Source organism: Cucumis melo, chromosome 12, assembly GCF_025177605.1.
Source record: "Cucumis melo cultivar AY chromosome 12, USDA_Cmelo_AY_1.0, whole genome shotgun sequence".
Lineage (NCBI taxonomy): Eukaryota > Viridiplantae > Streptophyta > Magnoliopsida > Cucurbitales > Cucurbitaceae > Cucumis > Cucumis melo.
Window position 1 is genome coordinate 4,491,091 of NC_066868.1, and position 26,480 is coordinate 4,517,570.

At 31.0% G+C, this 26,480-nt stretch overlaps 1 protein-coding gene and 1 long non-coding RNA gene across 4 annotated transcripts; one reads left to right on the forward strand and one right to left on the reverse strand.

Annotated features, from left to right (window-relative positions):
• The first annotated feature begins 2,707 nt into the window (after positions 1 to 2,707).
• LOC103501956 (uncharacterized) lies at positions 2,708 to 5,711 on the forward strand. Of its 2 annotated transcripts, XR_007815867.1 has the most exons (3): positions 3,209 to 3,605; positions 4,411 to 4,647; positions 5,537 to 5,711. It is a non-coding gene; the product is annotated as an uncharacterized LOC103501956 (long non-coding RNA). The 2 variants fall into 2 exon arrangements; XR_007815866.1 differs by lacking the exon at positions 5,537 to 5,711 and having other exon boundaries at positions 2,708 to 3,605; positions 4,411 to 4,763.
• Positions 5,712 to 9,787: 4,076 nt separating this feature from the next.
• On the reverse strand, positions 9,788 to 16,569 carry LOC103501942 (4-hydroxy-3-methylbut-2-en-1-yl diphosphate synthase (ferredoxin), chloroplastic). 2 transcript variants are annotated; one of them, XM_017047597.2, is made up of 21 exons: positions 16,402 to 16,554; positions 16,236 to 16,291; positions 15,602 to 15,825; positions 14,720 to 14,877; positions 14,234 to 14,340; positions 14,052 to 14,152; positions 13,896 to 13,972; positions 13,512 to 13,631; positions 13,177 to 13,407; positions 12,703 to 12,819; positions 12,518 to 12,592; positions 12,361 to 12,438; positions 12,198 to 12,257; positions 12,043 to 12,105; positions 11,768 to 11,912; positions 11,540 to 11,678; positions 11,363 to 11,440; positions 11,128 to 11,287; positions 10,882 to 10,980; positions 10,660 to 10,764; positions 9,788 to 10,187 (listed from the first exon to the last, which is right to left on the reverse strand). In XM_017047597.2, exons 3-21 carry the CDS (start codon positions 15,810 to 15,812, stop codon positions 10,086 to 10,088), a joined length of 2,226 nt encoding a protein of 741 aa, XP_016903086.1. In that variant the 5' UTR covers positions 15,813 to 15,825; positions 16,236 to 16,291; positions 16,402 to 16,554; the 3' UTR covers positions 9,788 to 10,085. The 2 variants fall into 2 exon arrangements, with proteins under 2 accessions (XP_016903086.1, XP_008463938.1); XM_008465716.3 differs by lacking the exon at positions 16,236 to 16,291 and having other exon boundaries at positions 16,402 to 16,569.
• Between the last annotated feature and the right edge of the window lie 9,911 nt (positions 16,570 to 26,480).

The following is a 26,480-nucleotide window of genomic DNA, read 5'->3' on the forward strand; positions in this document are numbered from 1 at the left end:
GAACTGAAAAAGAAGCAACGAGACTGATTGTTGTTGTGGTTGGTTTTCCTGCACCACATTTTCCCCTTTATCTGTAGCTTTGACAATAGGAGTTTGACTTGATTCAGCAGTTTTACGAGTCCGCATCTGCTCCCTCAAAGCTGTGATTTCATGGTCTCGTTCCTCCACAACTTTCATCAGGAAGTTAATTTTCCTCTCCATCTCTGCCATGGCAGCTTGGCCGTTATATCAGCCATAATGACAGACATCACATCAGGATGTGCTTCCTTCTTTGACTTGCTAGAGGCAGAATCAGAATTATCATACAAAGGATTTTCCTTGATGACAATCCCAGCTTTAGGAGACTCCATCAATTGCTTGAGGATGCTCTGAGCGACGTTAGAACCTTGATCCTGCTCTTGAGTGATTCCCTTAGAACGATTGTGGGTGATGGGTCATGTGTAAGCGTCGCTTGCAACAGAAGAGTTAGATGCAGCCTTCTTTGATGCCATTGATTTTCTTGTAGATTTGGATGACAAGAGAGATGAGAGGTAGAGATGTCCCACTAGACGTGCCAATTTGTTCACATGAGATTTCTGAAGAAATTTAATTCGTGGGGTTGAACTTGTGTTGATGTTGTATTTATGTTGATTCGATGCGATGTGGTTCGATCTCTAGAATTTGATCCTCTGATTCTCTCTCGGCTGGATGCTTATGCTTGATTTGAGGAAGCGAAGCACGTGATGTTCTTGAAGTTGGAGTCTTGGAAGAAAGCTTGTATCTTCGAAAAAGCTTCAATCTTCGAGGGTGGTCGACTTCAGGAGTTGAGGAGGCTTCTATCTCTTGGGAGAATTCTCTCTAGACCTTCTAGAGTCAAAAATTTTCAACCCCTGCAAATGAAGACAACTTCTCTATTTATAGAGTTCCCTGGTGGGCTTTTATGTACTTGGGTTTGTCTGGTCCATGGACCATACCCATGGACTTAATCACATAGATTTGGGTCATATTTAATTTTGGACTAAATTAAGCTTATTTTTAGGCTCAATTAAATTTTAACCCAAGTAAATAATATTTAATTGAACCAAAATAATTAATTTGACCCAATTGCCATAATAAAGACACGTGACATCATTAGAATTGTCCAATTTGTCTTTAAATTTAATTTGGGACACATGCCAATTTTTAGTTAATCCCAAATATAATTATTTTAGTAAATGATGTGGTAATTTGTGATTGGTTCCAAAATTTCTTATTCAACAATAATTATTATGAGAGAAAAAGGAAAATAATTACGTTGTGGGAAAATATAATTATTTCAAAAATAATAATTATTTTAAAAAAGAATAAAGATTAATTATTGTGGAAGATAATTAATTATTTAAAGAAAGGTAAATATTGATTGTGGAGAGAAGTTGATATGATTGGGTAAACAAGGAAAGAGAAGAAATTGAGTTTATTTAAAAGGAAAATTGATAATTATATATTTGAAGGTAATTATTGGAAAACGAAATGAAACATACCAAATCTTTAAGGATTTTTATTAATTATGTTAAATTATTTTAATGTTATATTAAGGATTTAAGCTAAAATTTAATTGTTTTGTTAAGATAATTCATGTTGGAGTTTATGATATTTTAAAATAACTGATTTATTGGAGAAGATTTGGTTAATTAAAAGAATGGAAGATTTAAGTTAATTTGGTGGATTGGATTTAATTGAATATATATATATATATATATTTAACTAATAATTTGGATTTTTGTATAATATGACAGAATATAATTATAATTGTTTAGAAAATAGGATAAACCACGAGAAGAGAGATGGTTGATTTGATTGGACGAGAAAAAATTATATATTTAATTAGAAGATAGTATGATGGTTTAAATGAATATATATGTTTATTATATATTTTGGCGAAAGAATAATAATAATAATAATAATAATAATAATAATAATAATAAATAATAATAATAATAATAATAATAATAAATGGTTTTAGTGTCTAAAATCTTGTGAATTTAAGAAATTTATTGAGGAAAGATAATGGAAATAAAAATATATGTATATTGGTATTATATATATACGAAAAGGAAAAGAAAATAATAGTGATAAATGATATTATTATTATTTGGATTTATATATAGCATTGGAATGCTTAAATTGAAAAGAAAAGGAAAAAGAAAAGGTACTTCATCTTCTTCATTAAGATAACTATCTATGTCGCCTCACCAATTTTGGTTAAAATTGGTAACTTAGGTGAGTGTTTTGGAACTTTAATTATTGTGGAATTTTAATACTCATTAAAGGTTAGTTAATTGAGATTCTAAATTCAGTTATGATGGGAATTGATTTTGGTTACATGCCTTTGGAAGGTGCCTTTGGCAAAAGTTGAAGATTTAAGTGATGATTTTTTTTCAATCAAGGTTGAATTGGTTTCAACCTCAATTTTGGGACCTAATTAATTTGAGAATTTTTACTTTCAGCAAAGGAATATTTTTAGCTAATTTCAGGTAAGAAATTCTGCTACTAAACCTTTAAAAATAGAATTAAGAGCTTGCATGTATTTTCCATTATGCATTGATGTAGCTTGATGCATAATGTGACTGATATGAATGATTGATATGGATGACTGATATTATATTGATGATGATGCATGTTACATTAATCACATGATTAAGGACTTTATAATTAATATTCATGTCATGTTATGATGTTTATGTTATGTTACATGTTATGGATGTGTGTTCTATTAACTTTGTTTATTAGGACCGTATCGATATGAGTGTCCCTCGAGATCACCACCTTTTTATGACTGTGTGAGTTCGACGAGACCACCAGTCTGTCATGATATGTAACTTTGTGAGTGATCCGACAAGGTCACTTACAACCCGATTCTCTTTAGGTGTTGCTTCAGGTTTATTGAAGACCAGTTTCTCTTAGGTGTTCCTTCGGGTTCACCAAAGACTAGTTTCTTTAGGTGTTCGTTCGGGTTCACTGAAGACCAGTTTCTCTTAGGTGTTCCTTTGGGTTCACCAAAGACTAGATGCGTTCCTACAAGATCAGTAGATTACGTGTGTTCGGGAGTACAATAGTTTTGGAGCATTTACTTATTGGACCTTAATGGAAAGTTAACCCCTAGCAGAACTAGTGGTAGATCCCTTAGGGGCTGTTTGGGAGGAAGTTTAACAATGTGGGGGTTAGGTTATGTTAATCCTAACCCCCGTTTGGAAGTAAGGTTATGGAAACCCTAGTTTTAGGGTTTCCATAACACGGGTTGTGCCTTCAAAATCTTTCATTCTGTCTGTCAATTTGTCTCCCTCGTGGTTCTCCTTCAACCCATGTTAACCCATCTCATTCAACCCGTGTTTCCATTTGATCCCTCCTACCCCTTCTATTCTGATTTCACTTCTTCTTTCTTCTTTCTTCTTGTTCTTTCTCCCTATTTCCCTTTGATTCCGTTTTTACTTTCTTCTAGTTGCGGTTTGGTCTTCGATTTCAATTTCGATTCTGATTCTGATTTATAAGGAGAAGGCAGGTGACTTGGGTCTTGGGGAGTTGATTGATGGCGGCGATTCGAGTGTCGGTCAAATTTTTCATTGTAATGTTAACCCCACTTCTCAAAGGTTCGACACAAATGATTCTCAATTTTTCTAAAATTCTTTAAAATAAATCATGTTCTTATGAATTTCGAGGAAACAGGAAGTTTAACCATAATAAGTTGTCTTAATGTGGTTTCTAAAACAAATTAACAGGTTATTTTATGGAAAGGTTTCTGCATTTTTCTATTACAAATGAAAAATAGAGGAAATTGTAGGAAGTTTTCCCCTACCATTGCTGGGCTTAAGCATTTGACGGGCCTTTATTTGCATTACAACTCGTTGTTTGGAGATATTCCTAGGAGATTGCTAACTTGACTCTACTTTCTGGTTTGTATTTGAATGTTAATAATTTTTCTGGGGAGATTCCTTTTGAGATTGGAAACATGGAGAGCTTGTAAGGTTTGCTTTGCTTTTGCTTCAACTTTTGATTTTCACATAGACTTTTGTTTCTCATGTGAGTGTTTTTGGGGTTGTTGTTTTATTTAATAAAGTTCTTATGAGGCTTTGAAATGGAGTTTCACAGCTTTTACTTTTACATATGCATGAGTCGTGGGTGCCATTAAAAGTTCAAGGGATGATTCTTTTTCTTGTTTCCCTTGTTCTTTTTGCATATGGGTCATGGTATTAACTTTCAGTTTTTTTATTTTTGCTGAAAATGTGTTTGTTTTTCTTTGATCCAGAGTGGTATAGTCTTTTTGATTTCAAGAGGTTCCGATGTTTCTTGAATTTAATGGGAAGCTTGTGATTTCTTTGATTTGGGTTTCACTCTATTTTCTCATGTATGCGTTGTTTTGTTCTTCATTTTTAGTTTTGTCTTTGTTATAATCAGTTTAGTGAAGCATACCTACATAGCTTTCATCTATGAAGAAGCGCATTGTTATTGCTCTCCAATCTAATCAGTTAACTAGTACAATCTCTGCATGCTTGGGACGTTTGGACTTGTTAGTGAGAGTAGACTTGAGCTCCAATCATCTGTTTGGTTTCGTTCCTTGAAGGCTCGTTGATGCGCCTTCGCTTGAAGTTCTTGATGTTCGAAACAATACCCTCTCTGGCAATGTACCTCCTGGTACCAATTGATCTTTAAACCATTTTATCATGAAGATGTATACTTGGTAGAAATTGGCTATAAAAAATATTTATGTTATTCAACCACATTCAATAATACTGTTTTGGTTAAAATAAGTAATTTTAAAAAATTGGCGTTTAAGTGGTACATTGTAACTAATTTAATTCGTAATGTTATTCATAATGTTCTAATCTTCAATTCGTTTTACGAGTGTTTTGTATGATTTGTACGACGTGTGTAACATTTCTAACAAATTGATGTAGGATGCACTCGAAAATAAAATAAAAAATACGCAATATTACGTTTTTATATTTTTAAAATGCCTTGGAAAAAAATTGCACACATATGTAAAAAAAATTGTTGAAAAATTGGTGGTATTAATTTACTAATTCAATAAAAGTGATAGTGGTCGTGGACGTTGGCGAAGGTAAGGCAAATTGTTACAACAATTTTTTTTTTATCATATTTACAATCTCATTTAAAAAATATATACTACATCAAAAAAATTTATTAACCCAACCCATATAACACTTTCCCCAAATAAATTTTACCATAAATTTTACATAAACTTACCCACCTAACCCTTCCCCCAAACACATCTTATCATAAAATCCTCAAACACATCTTATCATAAAATCCCCAAACCCTTCCCACATAACCCTTCCCCCAAACACATCTTATTCATAACACTGTCATAACCCTTTCCACATAACTCTTCCCCCAAACACCTCTTATCATAAAACTACATATTTAAACTCTTTCCCCAAACAAGGGTTATGATAAAACTAGGTTTATCATAACACTAACCCTTCCATAAATCAACTCTTCCCCCAAACGCACCCTTACTATATATGTTTATACTCACTCTTCTATGTTTAATTTTGTTCAGGTAGAGGTAAAGATAGAGGAAAGCTGACGAGCGACAAGAAAGGCCTGTGACATGCTATATGGGACTAAGTTTTGCCTCCGCTTTTCATTGTTCATTTTCAGTGTTTTGAGCTTAAATATTTTTATCTATTTATTTTTATTATCTTTAAAATTTGCAAAACCAGCTGCAGCATATTTTCATGGAATTTTAAATGAAAATTTATTTTTGCTCCTTTCAAGAAGTTGTCAAAATTGTTGTTTATCTTTAAGGTAATGACTTCAACTTAGTATAAAGAGTTGGATCGTTACACACTTTCCTTGAGACGCCAACCTTATCTCCTTCGAAAGCCAAACTTCTTATCGTCTGACTCTCTTTTCGGAAAGTCACAAAACATTTACTTTGCCTCAGAGGGTTGTCCAATCACCTCGTACATACATCCAACCTCTCATCAGAACGCTTACCTCATCACGACCATACTTAGGTTCAAGCACTTCTCCATGCATCACTTCACCCAATGCCTAGTTCTTACCTTCTCAACGGGACTCCTCTTGAACAAGATTCCCTTTTGAATACAGGCCTCAAACGTTTGTAGAAGAAAGTTTCTTGATTTGAGTTCTAGATTTTAAGTTATTAAGCTTCAAAGTCGAGTTAAGTTTCTTACGAAAAACTAAGTTTCTAGGCATTATACTAGGTGGCCTAGCACTTGGATGGTACCAGGTGCTGTGCACAAGGGACGTTGGTGGTGCCATGGGACGTGCCATGTGTGAAGCACAACGAACATGGCATGTCGTGCGAGAAGCATGCAGTCACCAAGCGCATAGCACCAAGTGCAGGGTACCGAGCACGCCATACCATAGCATGCAGTATTCGCAAGGCACGCGAGGTAAGCAAGCGGTGTAGGTCCTTGCACGCGCATGCCAAGCTTGCTATCCATGTGTAACGTCTCAAAAAATTTAAATAGTTTTTTAGGTTAATTATATTAGTTTTGTTTAATTAGGTTTAATTTATTAGGTGTTATCTTTAATTAATGGAAAATTATTTGGTTTAGTGGAAATTGGAATTTTATTTAAAAAAACTTAGGTTTTTTTAATTTAAATTGAAGGAGTGAAATTTTTTGTAGAGATTTGATAATTATATGTATATATGAATATACATATAATTATTATGAGAAAAGAAAATATAATTATATTTGTTGAAGTATAATTATTTAAGGAAAAGAAATTGTATTTTGGAAAGAGAATTAAGATGAATAAATTGTTGAAGGATAATTATTTGGAGAAAGGGTATTTGTTGAAATTAAAAAGAAAAGGAAATAAGGAAAATAATTATATTTTGGAAATTATAATTATTGGTAATAAGATAATTATTATGGGAAAGAGAAAATTGGATTGGGTGTGTGATTTAAATGAATTGAGAAGATTTTATTTTAGGGAAATTGCATAAGATGACAAAAAATTTAGAAAAAAAACAGCCCACGACACCTCTTTTTTGCATATTGCGAATATAGTAAATATGATGACTATTAGACGGTTATCGGAGGTCTATCAAAGGGTTATTCGCTTCTAAATTTACTATTTTTGCAATTTAAAAAATGTAGTGACATCGACTCTATTTTCATTAATTTTTTTGCTATTGTTGCAAACGCCCCTTGATTTTATTTGGAAAAAAATTAAAAGGAAAAGAAAGATATTATTATTAATAATAAAGATATTATATTAATAATATTATTATTAATCATATTTAAACCAACTCGTTCTCTGTGCACTCCATCTTCAACCTTTCTTCTTCCTTAGTTCAACCCTAGTCGTCGCTCTTGCCAAAGAATATATCCTCTGTTCGTCTCATCTTCAGCCGAAAGTTTCACCGTCGATCATCACAGTCCAACCGTCTGTCGATCATCACCTCTTCCGTCGTCTTTCGCCGAGCCGAATCGTCCAACGCCATCTCCACGTCGTGCGTCCTGAGCAGATCCATCCATCGAAGCCTCCGATCAGTCATGCTTTACGATTTGTTAGTCTTTTGTGCAAAACGTAGCCAAGCCACCTTCCACTTTTAGTTTGCGAGCCGAGCCATCTTCCACCTTCAGTCCGAGCCACATTCTCCGTGCGTGAGCCGAACTCCCCAGGCTCGAGCTGCTTCCCCATCTCCCAGTTTCGCGAGCCACCCTTCTCCTTCCCTTCTTGTTTAACCAAGCCAAGACAGTGAGCCATTTTGGTGCTTTTTGGTGAAGATTTGATTTGGTTTTAGGTAAGCCCATCAAATATTAAATTTTTGGTCTAACTAAATTGATTTTGGGTTTTAGTTGAATTACTTATCTTGAAGTTTGATTATTTTTCCATTAAAGGCTCCGTTGACTAAATTGGAGGATTTATTAATGTGTGCATTTTTCCATCAAGGTTGAATTGGCTTCAACCTCAACTTTGGGTAAGTTGATTTAAAAGAATTTTGGAGTCAATAGCTAATAAATTTTATGAATTAAAATACTTATTTTTCCTCTACTGTTTAGGATTTGTTCTTTGGAAAATCTTTAACTATCAGCTAACGATTAATTCTTTTAGCTAATATCGAGGTAAGAGATTATACTATTGGACCTTCGAATTAAATTTTAAGAGCTGCATGTATTTTGTGATCATGCATTGATAGTAGCCGAGAATGCATAATGAGATGTTATGGTTGTTAACTAATGTTACTTGATGATTAAGCATGATTATGAATTTCATGTTTTATGGACTCTTATGGTTATGGACTGTTTCGACTGATGATTCATGCCATGTTATGTTGATTGTTACATGTTTTTAGATTGTGGTGTGTCTGTTAACTTTGTCTTTTAAATATCTTACCTCACCCGTATTGTGATCCTATATATGAGGTCACTCATACAACTAGGAATGTTCCGACTGGAACACTCGCATGATTGGGGGTGTAACTACGTATTACAGATATGTTTATGAAGTGTGTACCTACGATTACTCGCACAACTAGGGGTGTTCCTACGGGATCACTCACACGATTTAAGGGTGTTCGTACGATCTCACTCACTCAGGTGTGCTCCATTGGACACACGACGTTATGATTGTGTTTCTAACGGAAAGTTAACAGATCACCTAGTAGAACCAGTAGTGGGTCCCTTATTGGGTATATACTCACTCTTTTCTATTTTTAGTATTTCAAACTAAGGTAGAGAACTTGGAAAGCTCGCTAGCGACAGAAAGAATCCATGGCATGCCATATCGGAACATAGTTCAGCTTCCACGTCTATTTATATGTTTTTTAGTATTTTAAAATTTAGACATTTTACTTAAAGTTGCCTCGTTTATTTATCTTTATTTTCTTAAAAAGTGTTAAGAACCCGTAGTTCACATTTTCAAATTATTTTTATTGGTTTTGATAATCTTATATTTTGTGAACATTTATTTGATATTGAATTTATAAGAATTTTAGTTGTCCGTCTTTTCAAGAGAAAATGTAAATAACATCATCAAAATTTTGAAAGAAAAAAAAAGTTTTCGAATTCTTAGTACAAAGAAGAAAAGATTTGTTAACCATTTTAATCGAGAATTGTAAAAAGGATAGAATGGACAAACTATTTAAACTTTATGACAAAATCAAATATAATAAATTTTTATCCATTAATATTTTACCCTAAAATGTAAATAGTTTATATTTTATTATTATTCTTGAAAAATCCTTTTCAACTTTTTATTTTTTATTTTTAGAAATTAAGTTTATTTTTTCTTAAAATGACTTACATATATATTTTTTTTATAATAAAAGCTTTCAAGAGTTCAATTTTGAGACAAATTCCAATAAAAAAACAAATTTTCAAAAACTTACTTTTTTTTTTTCATTATTATAAAACAAATATTTAAAACTATTCTTTTTTTCAAAACTTGAAGACATCTAAAAAGTGGAACAAATGTTTAGACTTTAACTTTTAAAAACAAAATACTAATTTTTAAAGGTAATCATTTAATTTTTTGTTTTTAAAAATAAAACCTATTTCTTTTCATTTTCTTTCCTTCATTTATATCAAACCTTTTACACTCTTAAGTAGTTTAAAAAACAAGTCAATAAGCATTTGAAGATAAAAACGGTATGTATATGCTTAATTTTAAAAAACCAAAAACCTAAAACGAAATAGTTATTAAACGAGGCATAAACAGTTACCAAACGGGAACTATGTCCTGAAAGAAAAGAGATCCAGAAAAAACTCCTTTTCGTTCTGTTTTTTTTTTTTTTTTTTTCTTTTAAGGACGGTAAAAAGAATTGGAATTTAAATGTAATTATAGCTGTGATAATTATTGATGAGGGAAGTTAAAAGAGAGAGAGTTACATACCAATTATGAAGGAATTCTTTTTCACTTGGCAATGAGGAATATGGACATATGAATTACCCCAATTTCCATACCCCTTTTTTTCTTCAAATATATATTTCACTACTTAACCAACACAAATACAAATCAAAGGTGTTGTGTTGCTGTGGTCTCCTACCCTCATCCCATTTCTCTCCTCTTTCTTTTCTCCTACCCTACCTACCAACCAAACCAGAATTTTCATGCCCATCTCTTTCTCACTCTTCTGTAGGAGGTTCGACCCACCGCCCGTTATCTTTTATTAGCTGGATTAGAGCCTCTGTCGCATTCTCCATAGCGATTCCTCGCTTCACGACGGTCTGATCAAATTCAACTTCTCATTAACATATGACATTTTTATTTCATGATAAGGATTGGTTATGAACACAATGTGGGAAGACATTATTTACAAGGTTTCTTTTGAAATATATGAGGTTTGAAGATATTTTTCTCTTTTTATTCAATCTGGGAAAAATATCTTCTAAGCTCTTGAATTTTTAGTCCCTGGGTGCATCAGGAGGTCCTAAAGTACTTATCTTATCTGATTTTTGAATAATTGTATGACTTTTTTTAAAAAAAATATCTCTTCTCTCTAAATTTTCTTTTCTAATTTAAAAGGTTATACAATTGTTTAAAATAACAATAATAAAAAGTTTTCAACTACCTTTCAAACCTATTTCTTGGACTAAACACATAAATTTTGAAATTGAAGAACTAAAATGATAAAGATAATTTCCCTTTGAATAATTATGGTCATAGGATGAGTGCAAAGTATAGATGTGGCAGCGTTACCTTCCCGACATAAAGATCGATCTTTCCAGGAGAACCTCCAACATATCCAAAATCAGCATCAGCCATCTCTCCAGGACCGTTAACAATGCAACCCATAATTGCAATCTGATGGCATTTGAGGAAGAAACAAATTTTTAAAAAATTGACTGAAGCAAGTTGCAATCAAATATGTTCCCCTTTTGACATCATTTCTTGGAAGTTTTAAAAGCTATTTCAACTTACGGAAACTCCAGGAAGATGTGATGTCTTTTCTCTTATTTCTGCGCTTATTTCTTGAAGGTCAAACAATGTTCTTCCACAAGATGGGCATGAAACATACTCCTGCAATGAAGCGTGTAAGAACGTAATTGAGAAAAGTTGTCATTTGGCAAGGAATACTCTAAGGACATGTTTGGAATGACTTTTTAGGAAGTCGAAAGCATGTTTTTAAGCACTTAAATTTCATTTCATGGACGAAAAAGTTCTTACGGTTTTTGTGTTCCTCATTCGGCAACCTTGTAGCAAATTGAAGGACGTATTCCTTATGAAATCAAAGTCTTTATCTGCGGCTTCTAATAGGACACCATCTCCAAGGCCGTCCACCAAAAGGGCTCCCGCATTGGAACCGGCACCAATAACCAAATCGTCTCTAAAAGTAATAAGGGAAAATAAAACTCATTACTTGAACACTTCAAAAACAATCAAGTTAACGAACAATAACTACCTGTGAACACCATTTGGAAATTGAATGTGATGAATCACAGGGAAAGTAAGACCATTCTCTGATAAATACTCGAATAATCTGAAATTAACATTTGACAAAATGAATGAGAAAAAGTGAATGTTGCTCTAAAATCTAGATAATAGTAAATAAATTCCCCGTAAAGGACTATTGTCATACCTCCTTGCAGCATGCACTCTGCTGACTTTGTCTTCTGAATATGGTAAATCATGAAAAAGCATTGTTGCATCAGTCTCTTTCAAGATATCCAGATCATTGTATGATTCATCACCTCGTACCGATACAACCAAGCGTGTGCCTGAGGCAATTCATTGACATGGAATTTAACCAAAATAATGAAATAGAAATTGAGGGAGCGAACAGGAATTGGGAATATGCACAACATACCGTCTGGTAAAAGTTTGTGAGCTCCAGAGGATAACTCCTTCAGATTGACCAGAACCATGGCATTAGGCAAGGGCTTTGTGAGTTGCTCTGATAATGGTGTAATAACACCCATACTTATGTCTATCAGCCTTTTGAGGGCTAGACGCTGACCATGAGACAGAAAATCAAGTTTTGATTGGGATTCATCCGATACGCTTCGAAATGTATATATATACACACAAAGAAAAAAGAAGCACACAAAGCAATGCATCAGAAACTGAAAGGGAAGTCCTTACAGCATCGGCATCCTCTACTGAAGGAAGTTCTCTCAGTACAATTGAATCCACCGTCGCTAGATCCTAAACATATCAACAAAAACTGTGAGGAATTAGAAAACCCAGAAAGTACAAAAAAATGGATTATCTTATACAGAAAACCGAACACATTAGACCTTAAATGGCATGCCAACAACAAGCTTTGCAGCAAGAGACTTGTACAGAAGTTCTGGCATCTGGAGTTGGGAAAACAAGAAGTTAGATATTTCCGTAGTCCACCTTTTGGAATCTTGAGATACCTCATGGGAGTTGAGATCAGAAGAGTCTTTCTTATTGCACCTTTAATTGATCCAAGGAAACTGACATGAGAACAGAGCCGTCACGGTGCAAAACGCCTCTATAATCCACCTCCTCACCCTGTAGTACAATTAAGCCTTTCTCTTAATCCAAGTCCAGAAAGTAGCAGGACATAGTAGAATGATCATAAAAAGCTGACCTCCTTTTGAAAGGGCAACTGGCCAGATCGACGCTGAAAATCAAAATAGTGTCTGTGCTTTTCCTCGTATGGCACCTTAAAGACAAGGAATGAATAGTAAGTTCATAATATTCAAATTCAGATAAAGAGATTGGGCAAGCAAAAGACTGACCATACACAACAACTACAAGAAAGAAAGGCCCTACCACTCCTTGTTGAAGCTCAGCTGCTCTCATACCAAGGGTTGCGAGCCTTCGACAAGGATCTATCTCCTCCTCCGGTGGTTCTGTAAGTGAAACCCTAATAGTGTCACCCAGACCATCCTGCACAACAGAAAGCATTTACAAAATGCCCCACATTGATATGGCTTCTAAATGTGTATTGTAAATTCTTTTGTGTAGGCAATCAACCTAACCACTATGAATTGAAAGAAATTTGTGAAGAACTGAAAGATTAATCAAATACAGATGCCTTACTAGAAACTAGAACTCTAGAGAAGGTTAGTAAAGGTGCATACATCAAGCATTGTTCTGATGAAATTATGCTATCTTGGAGTAGAGTTTGAAAAAGGAAACCTACTGATGTCGGAATTCAGAGTTTACACACAATTTGTGCAGCAAAACAGGGTGAAAGACAATGATACTAAATAGGAGGATCATCTCTTCATTTGGAGAAACTACCTGAAGAAGAGTCCCAATGCCAATTGCAGATTTCATTCGGCCGTCCTCACCTTCTCCAGCTTCAGTAACTCCAAGGTGTAAAGGATAATCCCAGCCTTGGACATACATTTCGGCTACAAGTAAACGATATGCCTGAACCATAACTACTGGATTGCTTGCTTTCATGGAAAAGACAAAATTGTGGTAGTCCAACTTTCGGCAAATTCTTGCGAACTCGAACGCTGATTCAACCTGTTAGTACTTGGAAGAACTTTTATTAAGGACATCCCTAAGCTAAGATCAAAAAAGAAATCGTGAAAAAAAAGTAATAAGAATTTAGAGGAAAAATTGTTCACCATTCCCCTTGGCGAATCACCAAAGTAGCTCATTATACGATCTGAAAGGCTACCGTGATTTGTTCCAATGCGCATTGCTCTTCCATACTTCTTACATTTTTCAACTAACGGAGTAAAAACCTTTCACAATTAAAATAGGAAAAAAAGTTTATTATCCATGGAGAAATTCTCCAACCCCACTAGCTGAGATAAAATTAGGTCCAGTAATGGAAAATAACGCAGGTTTCTGTAGTGACAAAAAATATCATGACCATATGGCTAATCACTAATCAGTAACAACACAACACATGCCTTTTGTATATAAAATTTCCCTAGTTGCCAAGTAAAATTGTAATAGGATCTAGCAACATATGCGAGGGGGACAAAAGAAAAGAAAAGTTCTACCTCCTCAATATGCTCAAGTTCTTTTTGATAATCCTCCTCTGTGTACTCCAGCTGTTCAAATTGAGCCCGCCTATCAGCTGCATTAAACATGAGCTTGACACGCGAACAATCTTTCTGAAGAAATTTTGGAAAATGTCAGTATAATATATGGCATACCAAAATTTCCAGGGTTTACACGAATTTTATCAAAGCATTCAGCAACTCTCAGTGCAACAGAAGGGGCAAAGTGAATATCTGCGACCAGAGGTATATTATAACTGCAAAATAAAATTTTCAAAGACATCGTGAATTGTGGAAACCTTGCTCCAAAAATGTCCAAAATATAATATTAAGCCTACTTTTTCTGCACAAGGGTGTTCTTGATCTCAAAGCATGCATCTGCTTCTTTCTTCCCTTGAACTGTTATTCGAACAATATCTGCTCCCTTGTCAGCTATTCTCATGACCTAAATGATGGTAAAGCAAAACAGTCATCTTCAAAAGCATATACAGAACACGACACCATTATGCAAAATATCAAAATTTTCCATTATGTTGACGTCTTTCTTAGTTGCTGTAGACTCTACCATCCTTATTGTCCTTGTGCAAAAAACAAGAATAGTTTAGACAAAACTTCAACAACAGCTTTTATAACCTGATTATACCCATAACCATTTAATTTTGAGCTTTCAACTGTTTGGGACAATCGTGGTGACACACTGACATTTTCCACTGACTACAATATCTCACGATAATATTAGTAATCAAAGAATGTTTAGTGTTGGAGTAATAATGAAGGGATTTGAAAATGAAAACACGGCCGAAACAGAAGAAATATAAAAGAACCTGTTCAACTGTTCCAGCAATATCTTTGGTGTCAGTTGTCGTCATGGTTTGAATCCTAATGGGATGCTCACTACCAAGGGCAACATTTCCAACCATCACTGTCCGTGTTTTCCTTCTGACTGTTTTGTTTATGGATTCACAATATTTCTGCCGAGGAACTGCAAAGGATAGTGATTATCAAATGAAACAAAACCACTTAAAAATACATACTTGAATAACATTTCATCTTTGGCTTTTCCGAAAGTGAAGAAACAGGGAAAAAAACTACACTACTTTTTTAGCATCATTCACTGTGTTGAACGTGTCCAATACGTTATCAAGTTCCTTAGATCTCATGTCAACATCATCATGATTCAGGGATCAGTTCTTACATGCAACAATAGGTTAACAAAACTAAACCTTTTATGACTAGTTTTCATCCTTTATTCGCCACGAAAAATAAAGTAAAATATGGATAAAACAAGGGCAGAGTATTCCACATGCATATGTTAAAATTTTACCCAAGAGAAAGCTCCCTTCCGAAGCAGGCTGAAGCTCGGTATATTCATGTGAAATATGTTTCTTGGTGATATATTTCAGGATGTATATTGAAAAAGTTACTCATTAGAATTAGAGTTCATGTGTTTGAACAAATATATCATGATTTCTCCCACACTACTTTTTTAGCATCATTCCCACACTCTTTTTCCTTACTCTTTCCTTATTACTTTTGGATTGAAATTCACATAGTCTTCTCTCTCAATTCCAGTTAAAGCCAGATGATATGAGTCAATAAAGTAAAATCTCTATTTGATTTTTATTTCCTTTATTTGCCACAAAAAATCAACGAAAAGATGGGTGAAACAAGGCCAGAACATTCCACATGCATAGTTAAAATTTTACCCAAGAGAGAACTCCCTTCCGAAGCAGGCTGAAGCTCCGCAATATCAGAGCCAGGATTTGAATTCCGTATGATCAAGACCTTTCTTCCACGAGACTTAGCGCTCTTCAAATCAAACACTTTTACTGATTCCAACCGCTTCGAAAATCCCAAGTTCACATTTCCGCCTTTCAACCCCGAAAGATGCGTCGGCAACGTTCCGGCAGAAGCCATTTCTGATCACAATCTTCACAACAACAAACCGTAGATCGATCAAAATCCAACTCCACCCCAAAAACGTAATCCCAAAACTTGAAAACTCAAGAAAACTCCTCCAATTAATAGAACAACAATGACAAAAATACTTGTACCAACCAAACACCATCATTCTGAGACAATAGCTGTCCAATTCAAAACCATTACTACCTTTCCATAACAAGCATGGAAATAAATAATTAAAAAACAAAACCACTCCTAAACTTCAGAATCCAAGGAATTAGAAAAAAAAATAATAAAAAATTCCAAAAGCAACTTAAGTACGCATCACTAGTTGAAGTAAAGTAAAATTTCTATCATAAGAATCGGAAAAACACAGCAGATTAAAACTCAGCCGGAAAATGAAAATGAAGTTAAAGAAGTGAATAAAACAAGTCTTACAAGCTTGAGATTCCGAATTTGAAAGAGAATTCAGTCTCCAAATCGAGAATAAAGCTCTGAATATTGATGGGTAATTACTGTAAACTCAAACTAAACAAAAATTCCATACAGCAAAAACACATGAAATTCAGCAAATAAGGAAAGAAATGGATGAAAGAAGGCTTACAAGCTTGAGAATCCGAATTTGGAAGAGAAATCAAGCTTGGAATAGAGAGGAAAGTTTGAGAATGACGGAGGACTGAGAAGAAGAGGAAGAATTGGTGGTTGTAGGAGACTTCGCCCGTAAAATTGTGGACAATTTTGTTTACTTCAATTAATAGTATTTTCCTGTGGAAACCAGTTCTTTAAATTTTAAGAATAAATAAATTGAACATTTTAAAATAATATTTTTGATAAAATATTTATAAATAATATACTAAAATTTCATATTATATTAATCATTAATACCCACTTTATTTCTTTATAAATCAATTCAAAATTTTAGTTCATCTTATTATATTTAAATAAATAACTTTTTATACTAATGATCCAAATTTAATTGCGTTAACCCGAACGTATAAATATATTTTCAAAGTTATTTTTTAATTTTTAAAATTTTGACTTGAATTTCTGAATTATCGATAAAAAATTGAGTAATAAAATAGAAAAAAAAATGTACATATAGTAATGGATTGTTTATAATTTTAACTTTTTTCTAATTCTATAAATTTTATCGATCGTTTTATGTTTTCATATTTATTAATTTTATCAAATATGCCTTTTATATGCATTTTACAAACGATTTTGATTTTGTGTAATATAAACGGTGCAAGTTGTAAAAACAATTTTTTTAATATTTTTATTGTATCCAAAATTTAAATTTTATATTTTAAAAAGTAAAACTACATTAAATACACATAAAACATTTAAAAATATAATATGTCATTATATAAACTTAATTTGAAAAATTATTTACACCCCATAAAAAAATTAAATGTAAATTTTTTTTTGTGTTTTAGTTGTTTTTTTATAAGGTGTAATAGTTTATTATCATAATTATTTTTGAAACAAATCATATATATTATATAATGTATTATAAACTATATAAATGGTATAAATTTTGAGATTAAATTACAAATGTAGTCTCTATGGTTTTAAAATGATAGAAATTAGTCTCTATAGTTTACGACTATAATTTAGTTCTTTTAGTTTGATAAAATCTTAGAAAATAATATGTCTTTCTTGTATTAGACTGTTTATGAACTTTGTCAAATCCTAAAGACTATACATATAAGGTTTTATCTAACTATAGATTAAACTCTAACTTTTTCCAAACAATGATGACTGAAAATTGTAATCGATAAATAAATCAACAATAATTTATTGTTTATATATATATATATATATATATATATATATATATATATATAACGAAACATATTACACTTAAAAATTATCAAATAAAATAAAGTTACTTTTTTTTTAGTTTTTTTTTTCTGAAAAAAGAAAAAACAAAGTTCTAAATTAATAGACCAAATAAATTATGGAAATAAACCACGACAATTATAATGAGAAAAAAAGAAGAAGAAGAAGAAAAGAAAGAAATAAAAATAGTGCAGTGGGTGAGTGGGAAATGAAATAACGACAAAAACGTTTTTTAGCACACTCCCGGGGTATATACCGTTACGTATGAGTTTCAATTACGATAGTACCCCTAGAATCTGATGAAAATTTCAAGAAGTACCATCCTTTTTTTGTAATTGATAATGTGATTGTGAAATGCGTTAAAAACGATGTTTGTAATTCAAATAACTCTCAACCTCACATCCCATTCCACACTATTTTATGTTTTTTTCCATTATTATTATTTATTACTATTACTTCCATAATTGACCTCATTTTTTAACATAGGCTTTCATCTCATCTAATCTCCATTATTGTAATAATTAAACAAAATTATTATTATTATCAATTTCAAATTCCATCACTAAATTTTAATAATTGAGAAAACTATCCTTTTATTCTTCCAATTTTGTTCATTTTCAAGTTATAAAAACATAAATGTACAATAAAATTTTGCTAGTTATCAGTAATAGATGATAGTAATTTATCATTCAATTTGTATTGATTTTTTTTAGTACAAATCTAGAAAGAGATTTTAACTACGAATCTTTTAGTCCTCATCACATTTTGTGTTAATAAAGATAAACTCTTGTTAACATACACATTAGTTTTTATTAAAGAAAATTAATATATATATATTACTTAGATGGGTTATTACAATACAACTGATAGTTTTAAACTGTAGATATATAAAAAAAAGAAGTATAAAAGATTTTCCATTTTCGATTTGAGAATTTTTAAAGACCAAACATCCAAAATTTTGAAACTACGTCCATGCAAAAGCAACTATATATACATTCTTATCTTCTAAATGCAAGACATTACGATTAGTTTTGACTTTATCAAGGGTTTCCTCTTTTCTTGATTGAAATACTCTCTACTCGTTCACAAAAAGAGAAAAGGAAACTACATCTAGCATGCAAAGCAAACCACCCTTTTGTTCTTATTTACTCTCTCCCTCTTCTCATTTCTATCTTTCACAGAAAGAGAAAAGGAAACAATCAAATTTTATATTCGTTAATTATTTTTAATTAGAACTCTTATTTCGAGAAATTTTTTAACATAACTTTGATATCATTAGTTAAAACAACAAACATTTACGAGATCGTTTGAAATGAAGAGAAATCACGTAAAAATAAAGATAAAAATAAAATTTGAAGATTCAAATATAGGAATAAGTTATTCAAATGCATACTTTGTTCCTACAAATTATGTCCATCCAAAATTGTGGATTTTCTTGATACACTCTATGTCCTCCTTTAGAGAAGTAATAAGTTTAAATTAATTTATGCATGAAAATTAAATTTATAATTTAGAAAATTATATTAAAAATTAAACTATAACATTTGAATTAACTAGTTTCATAAATTATTTATTTATTCTAACTAGATTATCATTGATTTAGTTATAATCCACTAATTTTTAATCGCAAAAATTTACGTCTATTTGAATAAATTAATTTTGATTGTTTTATTAACGAATCATAATTGTACAAATTTATTAAGTTGTTTTTGTAATCATGTAACTTAATTATAAAATTATTTATTTACTATACAAATACTCAATATTATTATCTGATTATTTAATAATAAATTTTGCTCAAAAATTTGAATTGAATTTATTATTTATCGATTAATCTATTAAAATTTTAAGAAGTTTGATGATTGATTTTATAAATTAAATATAATAATTTGTTTCCATACAAATTTTGATTACATTCTTATGCACCACTCAAAATGTGTCAGGGAATGCAACCAAATTAGTCTAATATCCATTTGATAAGGTGATAGTATACATCATGGGGTACAAAAAACAATAACCGTCTCCATTTGACGAGCCTTTTTAGAACTAAAACAAAAACAAAACCATAAAAGTTTATGTTCAAAATAGATAATATCATATCATTGTAGATATATATAGGTGTATGGTAGCAAATGTAAAAATCAAATTATAATTAAAACAACTAATTTAAATTTGTATTTGTATGGTTGTTATAAAATTAAATAATGTAACTCAAGGTAGCTATCCAACTAAATATTAGTTTTAATATGAATGATTACTAAATGATTTATATAAACATGTTTTAAATTACATAATTGATACTCTGTAAAATAAAATGAGTTTATAATTTCTAATGGTGATTTTTTCAATACAATTCAATATTTTAAATTCTAAAGATCTACCAAGAGTTAAAATTTTTAAATTTATAAGTTGGATCATAGAATCAAACAACACTTTATACCTAATTCTCTAATTTTTTTTAGTTAAAATACCATTTCGGTGTAATTTTATGCTTCATATTTTTAATTGTCTAATTTTAATCATGTATTTTTAACCATAGTTGCACTTTTCACTTTTTTCACCTCAAAATGGAGGTGAGTTTTATTTCTTTTACCATCCAAAACTTTCATTCATATTATTTCACTTGAAAATATTTCTAAACTTTATATCATTTTGTAGTTTATTTTTCCATTTCATTTATGAATTTTCACTCTTACATTGATTGTATATACAAACATTTACAACATACATCTAAATGTTATCTTACTTTATAGAAATTATGATTAAAAATGGTTAATTTATAGTCTAATTAGGTCACAATCAAAATTTTATAGATCGAAATGATAATATATCCATCAACTTTCATAAAAAGTTTCATTAATATTTTTCATAAAATCGGGACCTCGATATTCTAATCAACATCAATATTTCAAACCCAGAAATTAAACTATCTATTGATTTAAAATCAAACAATTAAAAATATAGAAACTAAAATTAAACAAAATTAAAGTGATAGTTTTGTATTTTGTTTTAAATTTTTTGTTAAAGGTATAGACAAAAGTCTCATCCTCCTCAAGTTAAAATTCCAAAATGAAGTGCATTATTATTAAACGTTTATTTTTTAGTTATAAAAACAGTTTTTTTTAATTAAAAAAATAGTCAATATTAGAATAATTTTATAAAATTTAAGATACTTGAGCGTAAAATATATTTAAATTTTCAAATAATCACTTAAAACTTTTGATACGTGAAATTTCTATGGAATAAATTAGAGTAGTCCATAACAATCTTTTACATAGATGAATAAATAGACATGACGAGTGAATTAATAAAGGAAAAATATTGAATAGGAATAACTCTCTTCCTACCAATTTTTCTGAGAGGTACGTATATATGTACTAGTTAGCAATAAACCATAATTTCCTTAACAAGATCACATCCTCAACTGTTAATCCTTCTTAGTTATCAAGTATACTACCAAATTTTTCATCATATTGTAATCTATTTGTTTAACTTTTATTTAGGGCAACTCCAATTCTTTGGAGCATACATTATAAGTATGATAGAGATCACATGAATATCCATCACAACCTATTTCTTTAAGGCTCTTTTTATTATTATTATTTTTTTGTTTAACACCTAAAGATTTTTTTACGTAGCTAAGTCAAGGACATTGGCCCTGGTACTACTTGTTAGGAGTAGAGAACATCTACATATCTCTACATTAATATTATATTGTCAACTTATAATAAACAATATTCATAACTTTACTTTTTAGTTCAATCAAAAAAGTTTCATACGACTGAAAATCGTTACCCTAATTTATGGACTAGACGAAAATTAGACCAATCCCCCCAAATGTAGGTTTAATGGCATTGTTTGAAAATGCAAGCATGCATAAGGGTAGTTTTGAAATGAGAATTTATTTATGAGAGTCAGGTTGTGGCAAAAGCAAATTTCCACATTTGGGAAAAGACAGTTGAGAAATCAAACACCTCACTAAATTGAGAATTTTGGATAAATACTAAACAGGTTTTACACAAATTAAATAAATAAATAGATAGATAGAGATGATAGGAAGGCACAAAAGAATAATACAAGAATAAATTATATCATTATTATAACTTTGTGATATTCTTTACCTTATCTAATTTTATTCCATATATTTTAAATAAATATTATAATTAGTCTTTTAAAATTAATTTTTACTCGAATCAATTAATATAACAACAATATTTTTGCGAATATATTTTCAAATTTTATAGCAAAAATATTAAGATGAAAAAAATATATATGTGAAATTTGAGATTAAATTTAAGATATATTAAAAATATAATGATTAAAATTAGACAACTAAACGCATATAGACTGAAATTGTACCATCGCCAAAATAGTATTTTTAGCTGTATATACATGTATAAATCTTTTGATAAATTTATTTGAAATAATTTTTTTTTATTTCAATCTCTAAAGAAATATGAGAGTGCTTTCATTCTCTAATCCTTTTTAAATCCATATAAATCTACATTAACGAGTATTTTTCTTTTATTGATTTATTAAAAAAAATATTTATTTCTAAAATTTAGTATTTTTAGGTATAATAGAAGTAACAATATTACAATATTAAATTTAAAAAGAAAATTGCAGAAGCAATGTTTTAAATGCCCCTACCTAAATGACAGACTTGAATCTTAAGTACAATTGTTCAATAAACCCCAAATATCCGAATTAAATAAAACTCCCAACACACAATTAACACGTATCATCATCAAAGATCCACATAATTTCTACAGTCGTTTCATATCTTTTTCAAATTGTCCACGTTCAGGCATTCAAACATTCAGACAGAAACGGTTGAAACTAGCTTTCAGCTTCGTCCCCTTCAAAGTCTTCATACATTTGACGCAAATCAAGGGATTTTCTTATTGTCAGCTCCCTGACTGGAGACTTACGTGTCGAACAATCCACTGCAAACCCCAAGAAGAACCACGATTGAAAAATAAAACACCCACAACGAAATTCACCATGAAACCCGCCACAAACCCACAACCAAAGTTGGATGTCGTCAAACGCTGCTCGAAAAAGCTCGTCGTCACTTACGTCGAAACTCCGATGTTTTCCTTTTGTCAGTCGCGCTTTTCTCCTCTCTTGTTTGCAAGAAAAACTTTCTCCCTCTAATCTTTGTCTCTTGCGTCGGCTACTCCCAATCTCCTTCTTTTCTTTTTCTCAAATAAAACCTAAAAGAAGATTCAAATAATTGCAAAAATGTCATTGAGGCATAATTACAATTCTAAAATATAAATTCAAATTGTTATTAAAAATATATATTATGTATTATTTAATAAATTGTTTAAAATATAAAAAAATGAAAATCTTGTATTTATATTTAGCATTATTTTAGGGGAGGATCTAAAATTTAAATTCAAATTGTTATTAAAAATATTTATTGTGTATTATTTAATAAATTGTTTAAAATATAACAAAACTGAAAATCTTGTATATATAGTTGCCATTACTATATGGGAAGTTGTTGCAATCTTGTCCAATAACAAAATAGCAATTTAGTTAAAATTTATCAAATTTGAATGTTATTTGCAAAATACACTGTCTTTGTGTTTTTTCCAATATCATGTCTCATTTTTTGAGTTATTCAAATATACTGTATTTGAAATATATGAATTATCCTATACTTAGAGGAACGATACTATATTTTGATAACCAAATCTTTTACCTTTTTGCGTGTATCCCAATTTTGTTGTTTATAATATCATTCATATACTCGACATATACCATGTTTGAGAAATCATAATTCTATTGGTTATTATAAAGTTTCACTACAAGAAATAACATATATGATAACTAACAAAAATAGACTTTTTATAGCATTTTTCGAAAGTCTTGACAGCCCAAGTTTGTGGCTTTTATAGCGTTTTTCCGAAGCTATAATGAGTGTTATCATAGAGTTTAAAGGTATAACTTATATAGGTTGCTATAAAAACATTTGATAGCGTTTTTCGTTAAAGTTATAATAAGTTTATATAGCTTAAATAATGTGTTATCTTTGAGATATAATAGACCTTTTTCGACACTATAGTATAGTATTCAAAACTATGATTTTCAGCTATAATAGTCTTTTTTCGATACTATAGTATAGTATTTATAACTATAATTTTCAGCTATAATAACCTTTTTTCAACGCTATAGTATAGTATTTATAGCTATAATTTTCAGTTATAACATAGTATTTGTAGCTATAATATTAAGTTATAATATAGTATTTCCAGCTATAATAATGCTATTTAACTTCCATTCTGATTACTATTGTTGTACTATCAAATATATCCTCAAGTTGAAGGGCAAGAGTGGAATAAGAAGCATTTTGAAAGATACAAACTTTTCTACCAACAATGACACCAACCATATTAACTTTAACATAAGCCCATTTCTGATGTTGTTCTTTGCTCTGCACAACCTCATGAGTATGATCTTCTTCCTGATCAGTACAACAATAGTAATCTTGATCATCATAAGAAACGATAAGAGGTAACGTTTTTCTCAAAAATAATTTTTGAATGAATTAACTTCCATTCATAATGTATTAAAATTACCAAACATAGTAGTCATTCTAAATGTACCAACCACACACATTAACAATCAAAATACACATATTACTAAATAATGTATCAACCATGCACACAATGTAACCCTCAAAATACAAACAAAGTTTATCATAAGTGAACAAACAAAGTTCGTCGTAAGTGTACAATCTTTAGTCCTTTGTTTAAGACGACTCCATTTCATTCACCTACATAAATTTATAAAATATATATTAATTAAACAAGTATAAATATTTAACAAATTTAGACAAAAAAGATTAGAATTAAACAACATACGAATGATCACTTTATCAGATGGCCATGCAACTGTACTTCCCAAAGCTTCTTCAATACATGTCATTTCTGATGTTGACCTCCATAAATATGCATTTGGTTTCTTTGCTACATCAACCCATACTCTAATCGCATGTGGACTAATAGAAACATGATGAACCAAAGTAGCTGGATCATTAGAAGACCATATTCCTTCAGCAACAATCTCTCCCGAGCCATACCAATCTAATAACTTGCACTTAATTTGACTGTTGTTATTGATACTCTGTCAAAGGACAAATATGAGATACTAGAATAAGAAGATAATAACATTATGAACAATTTTCATTCTATTACAAATAAATTTACCGATGGAGAAGACATTGGACAAGTTGGAGGAATATTTCGTCACTTAAACACACTTGCAGTAGCATTTGAAAGTTCCTCACTTAGTTCAGTCTATGATAATCTCATATGAAACCAAAAATATAGTTAACTACTACGAGAAAAAAAAAGAATCTAAGTTACAAAAAGAAAAAAAAAAAGAAATACCTGTTTCTTTAAATAAGATAACACAAGTGCTTTCATTTCTATCATTTCATCTTTCATTGTTTTCATTTCTACTATTTCTTCCTTCATCTTCAAATATTCTTTTTCAAACCTTAAACTTGTGATCTTGTTGAGAAAAAAGAGATAGTTTTGAACGAGTCACACCAAACCCAAATCCTCTTATATGACCACGATCAGAGCCAAGAACTTTACTCAAAGCATCATCAGCCACGTTTGTTGTTGAAACTGTCGTCTCAGCCTCAGTTTGTTCAATGTGCTCCTAGCAATATATAAACACATATCTAACATTATGCTTAGTCAAAGTGATGTTCAACAATTCTATTCGTAGTTATTTTGGGAGGTAACTCTTCTTCTACTCTACCGTCAAACCATGCTTTTTTTCTTGGATATGGATGAGCACTTGTCAAGAATTGTCTATGACCCATATATGTAATTTTTTTACTATGTTTCAACCAATAAAAACGGATACTATCTCCACATGTTGGGTATGCATATTTACCTTTTGTAGTGCATCCGGCAAGATTTTCATATGCTGGAAAATAATTCCTCAGGATAAAACACCAAACTCAATAGGAGTTGAACTGAAATCGATCAAAATATCAGACACTCTTTTGCTTCAGAACAATACAAAAAGAAATTAGAAGATGAAGAGAACTTGTGAGAAGTGATTTTTTAAGATGTGTCAAACGAGCAGTTGGGAGGTTTTATATAAAGATGTTGTAATGTTTCAACCATCACAAAATAAATAAGTAATATCTCAATGGCATGGAGATCTTAAAGTTTTAAGTATGAAACAATTTTAGTAATTAAGGAAAAACCGATTTTAAATAAAGAAACAATTTTTTGATTTGTTTTAATAGTAAAGTCGTTTTTAATCAAATATTAATAAGTTAAATAAAAAATACTAGTCCTCGCCATACCACCCCATGCCATGCCATATTGTCCTACCAAACGACGACATGTCACCCCTTTGGACTCATGTCATGGTAGGATGATAGAGGACATTTTACCCCTTTGAGCTCATGTCATAATAGGATGATAGAGGAGAGAAGTAGTAGTGATATGAAAATGCTAGGATATGAAAACTAGGAACCCAATTGGTGAACCCTTAATATCAGATTCTAAAACCACAAATAATATCCTTTTTACATTTGAAAATTAGAAATCTAATTGGTGAACCCTTAATGTGTTTGCCATCGTAACCTTAAGTTAATAGACATTTTTATGTTCCTAGGACAAGAGATCTCAAATTCAAATCCACCTACCCAACTTCCACGTAAAAAGTCCTTAAAAAAAACAAAAGGAATGATATATACTTCCACGTAATTGTCAAAAGTAGTATGGAAGTTTTTTCTTTTTTTTTTTTTTTTTATCACAAATAACATCCTTTTGTGCATAATTGTTTCAATGATTCATTTGCATT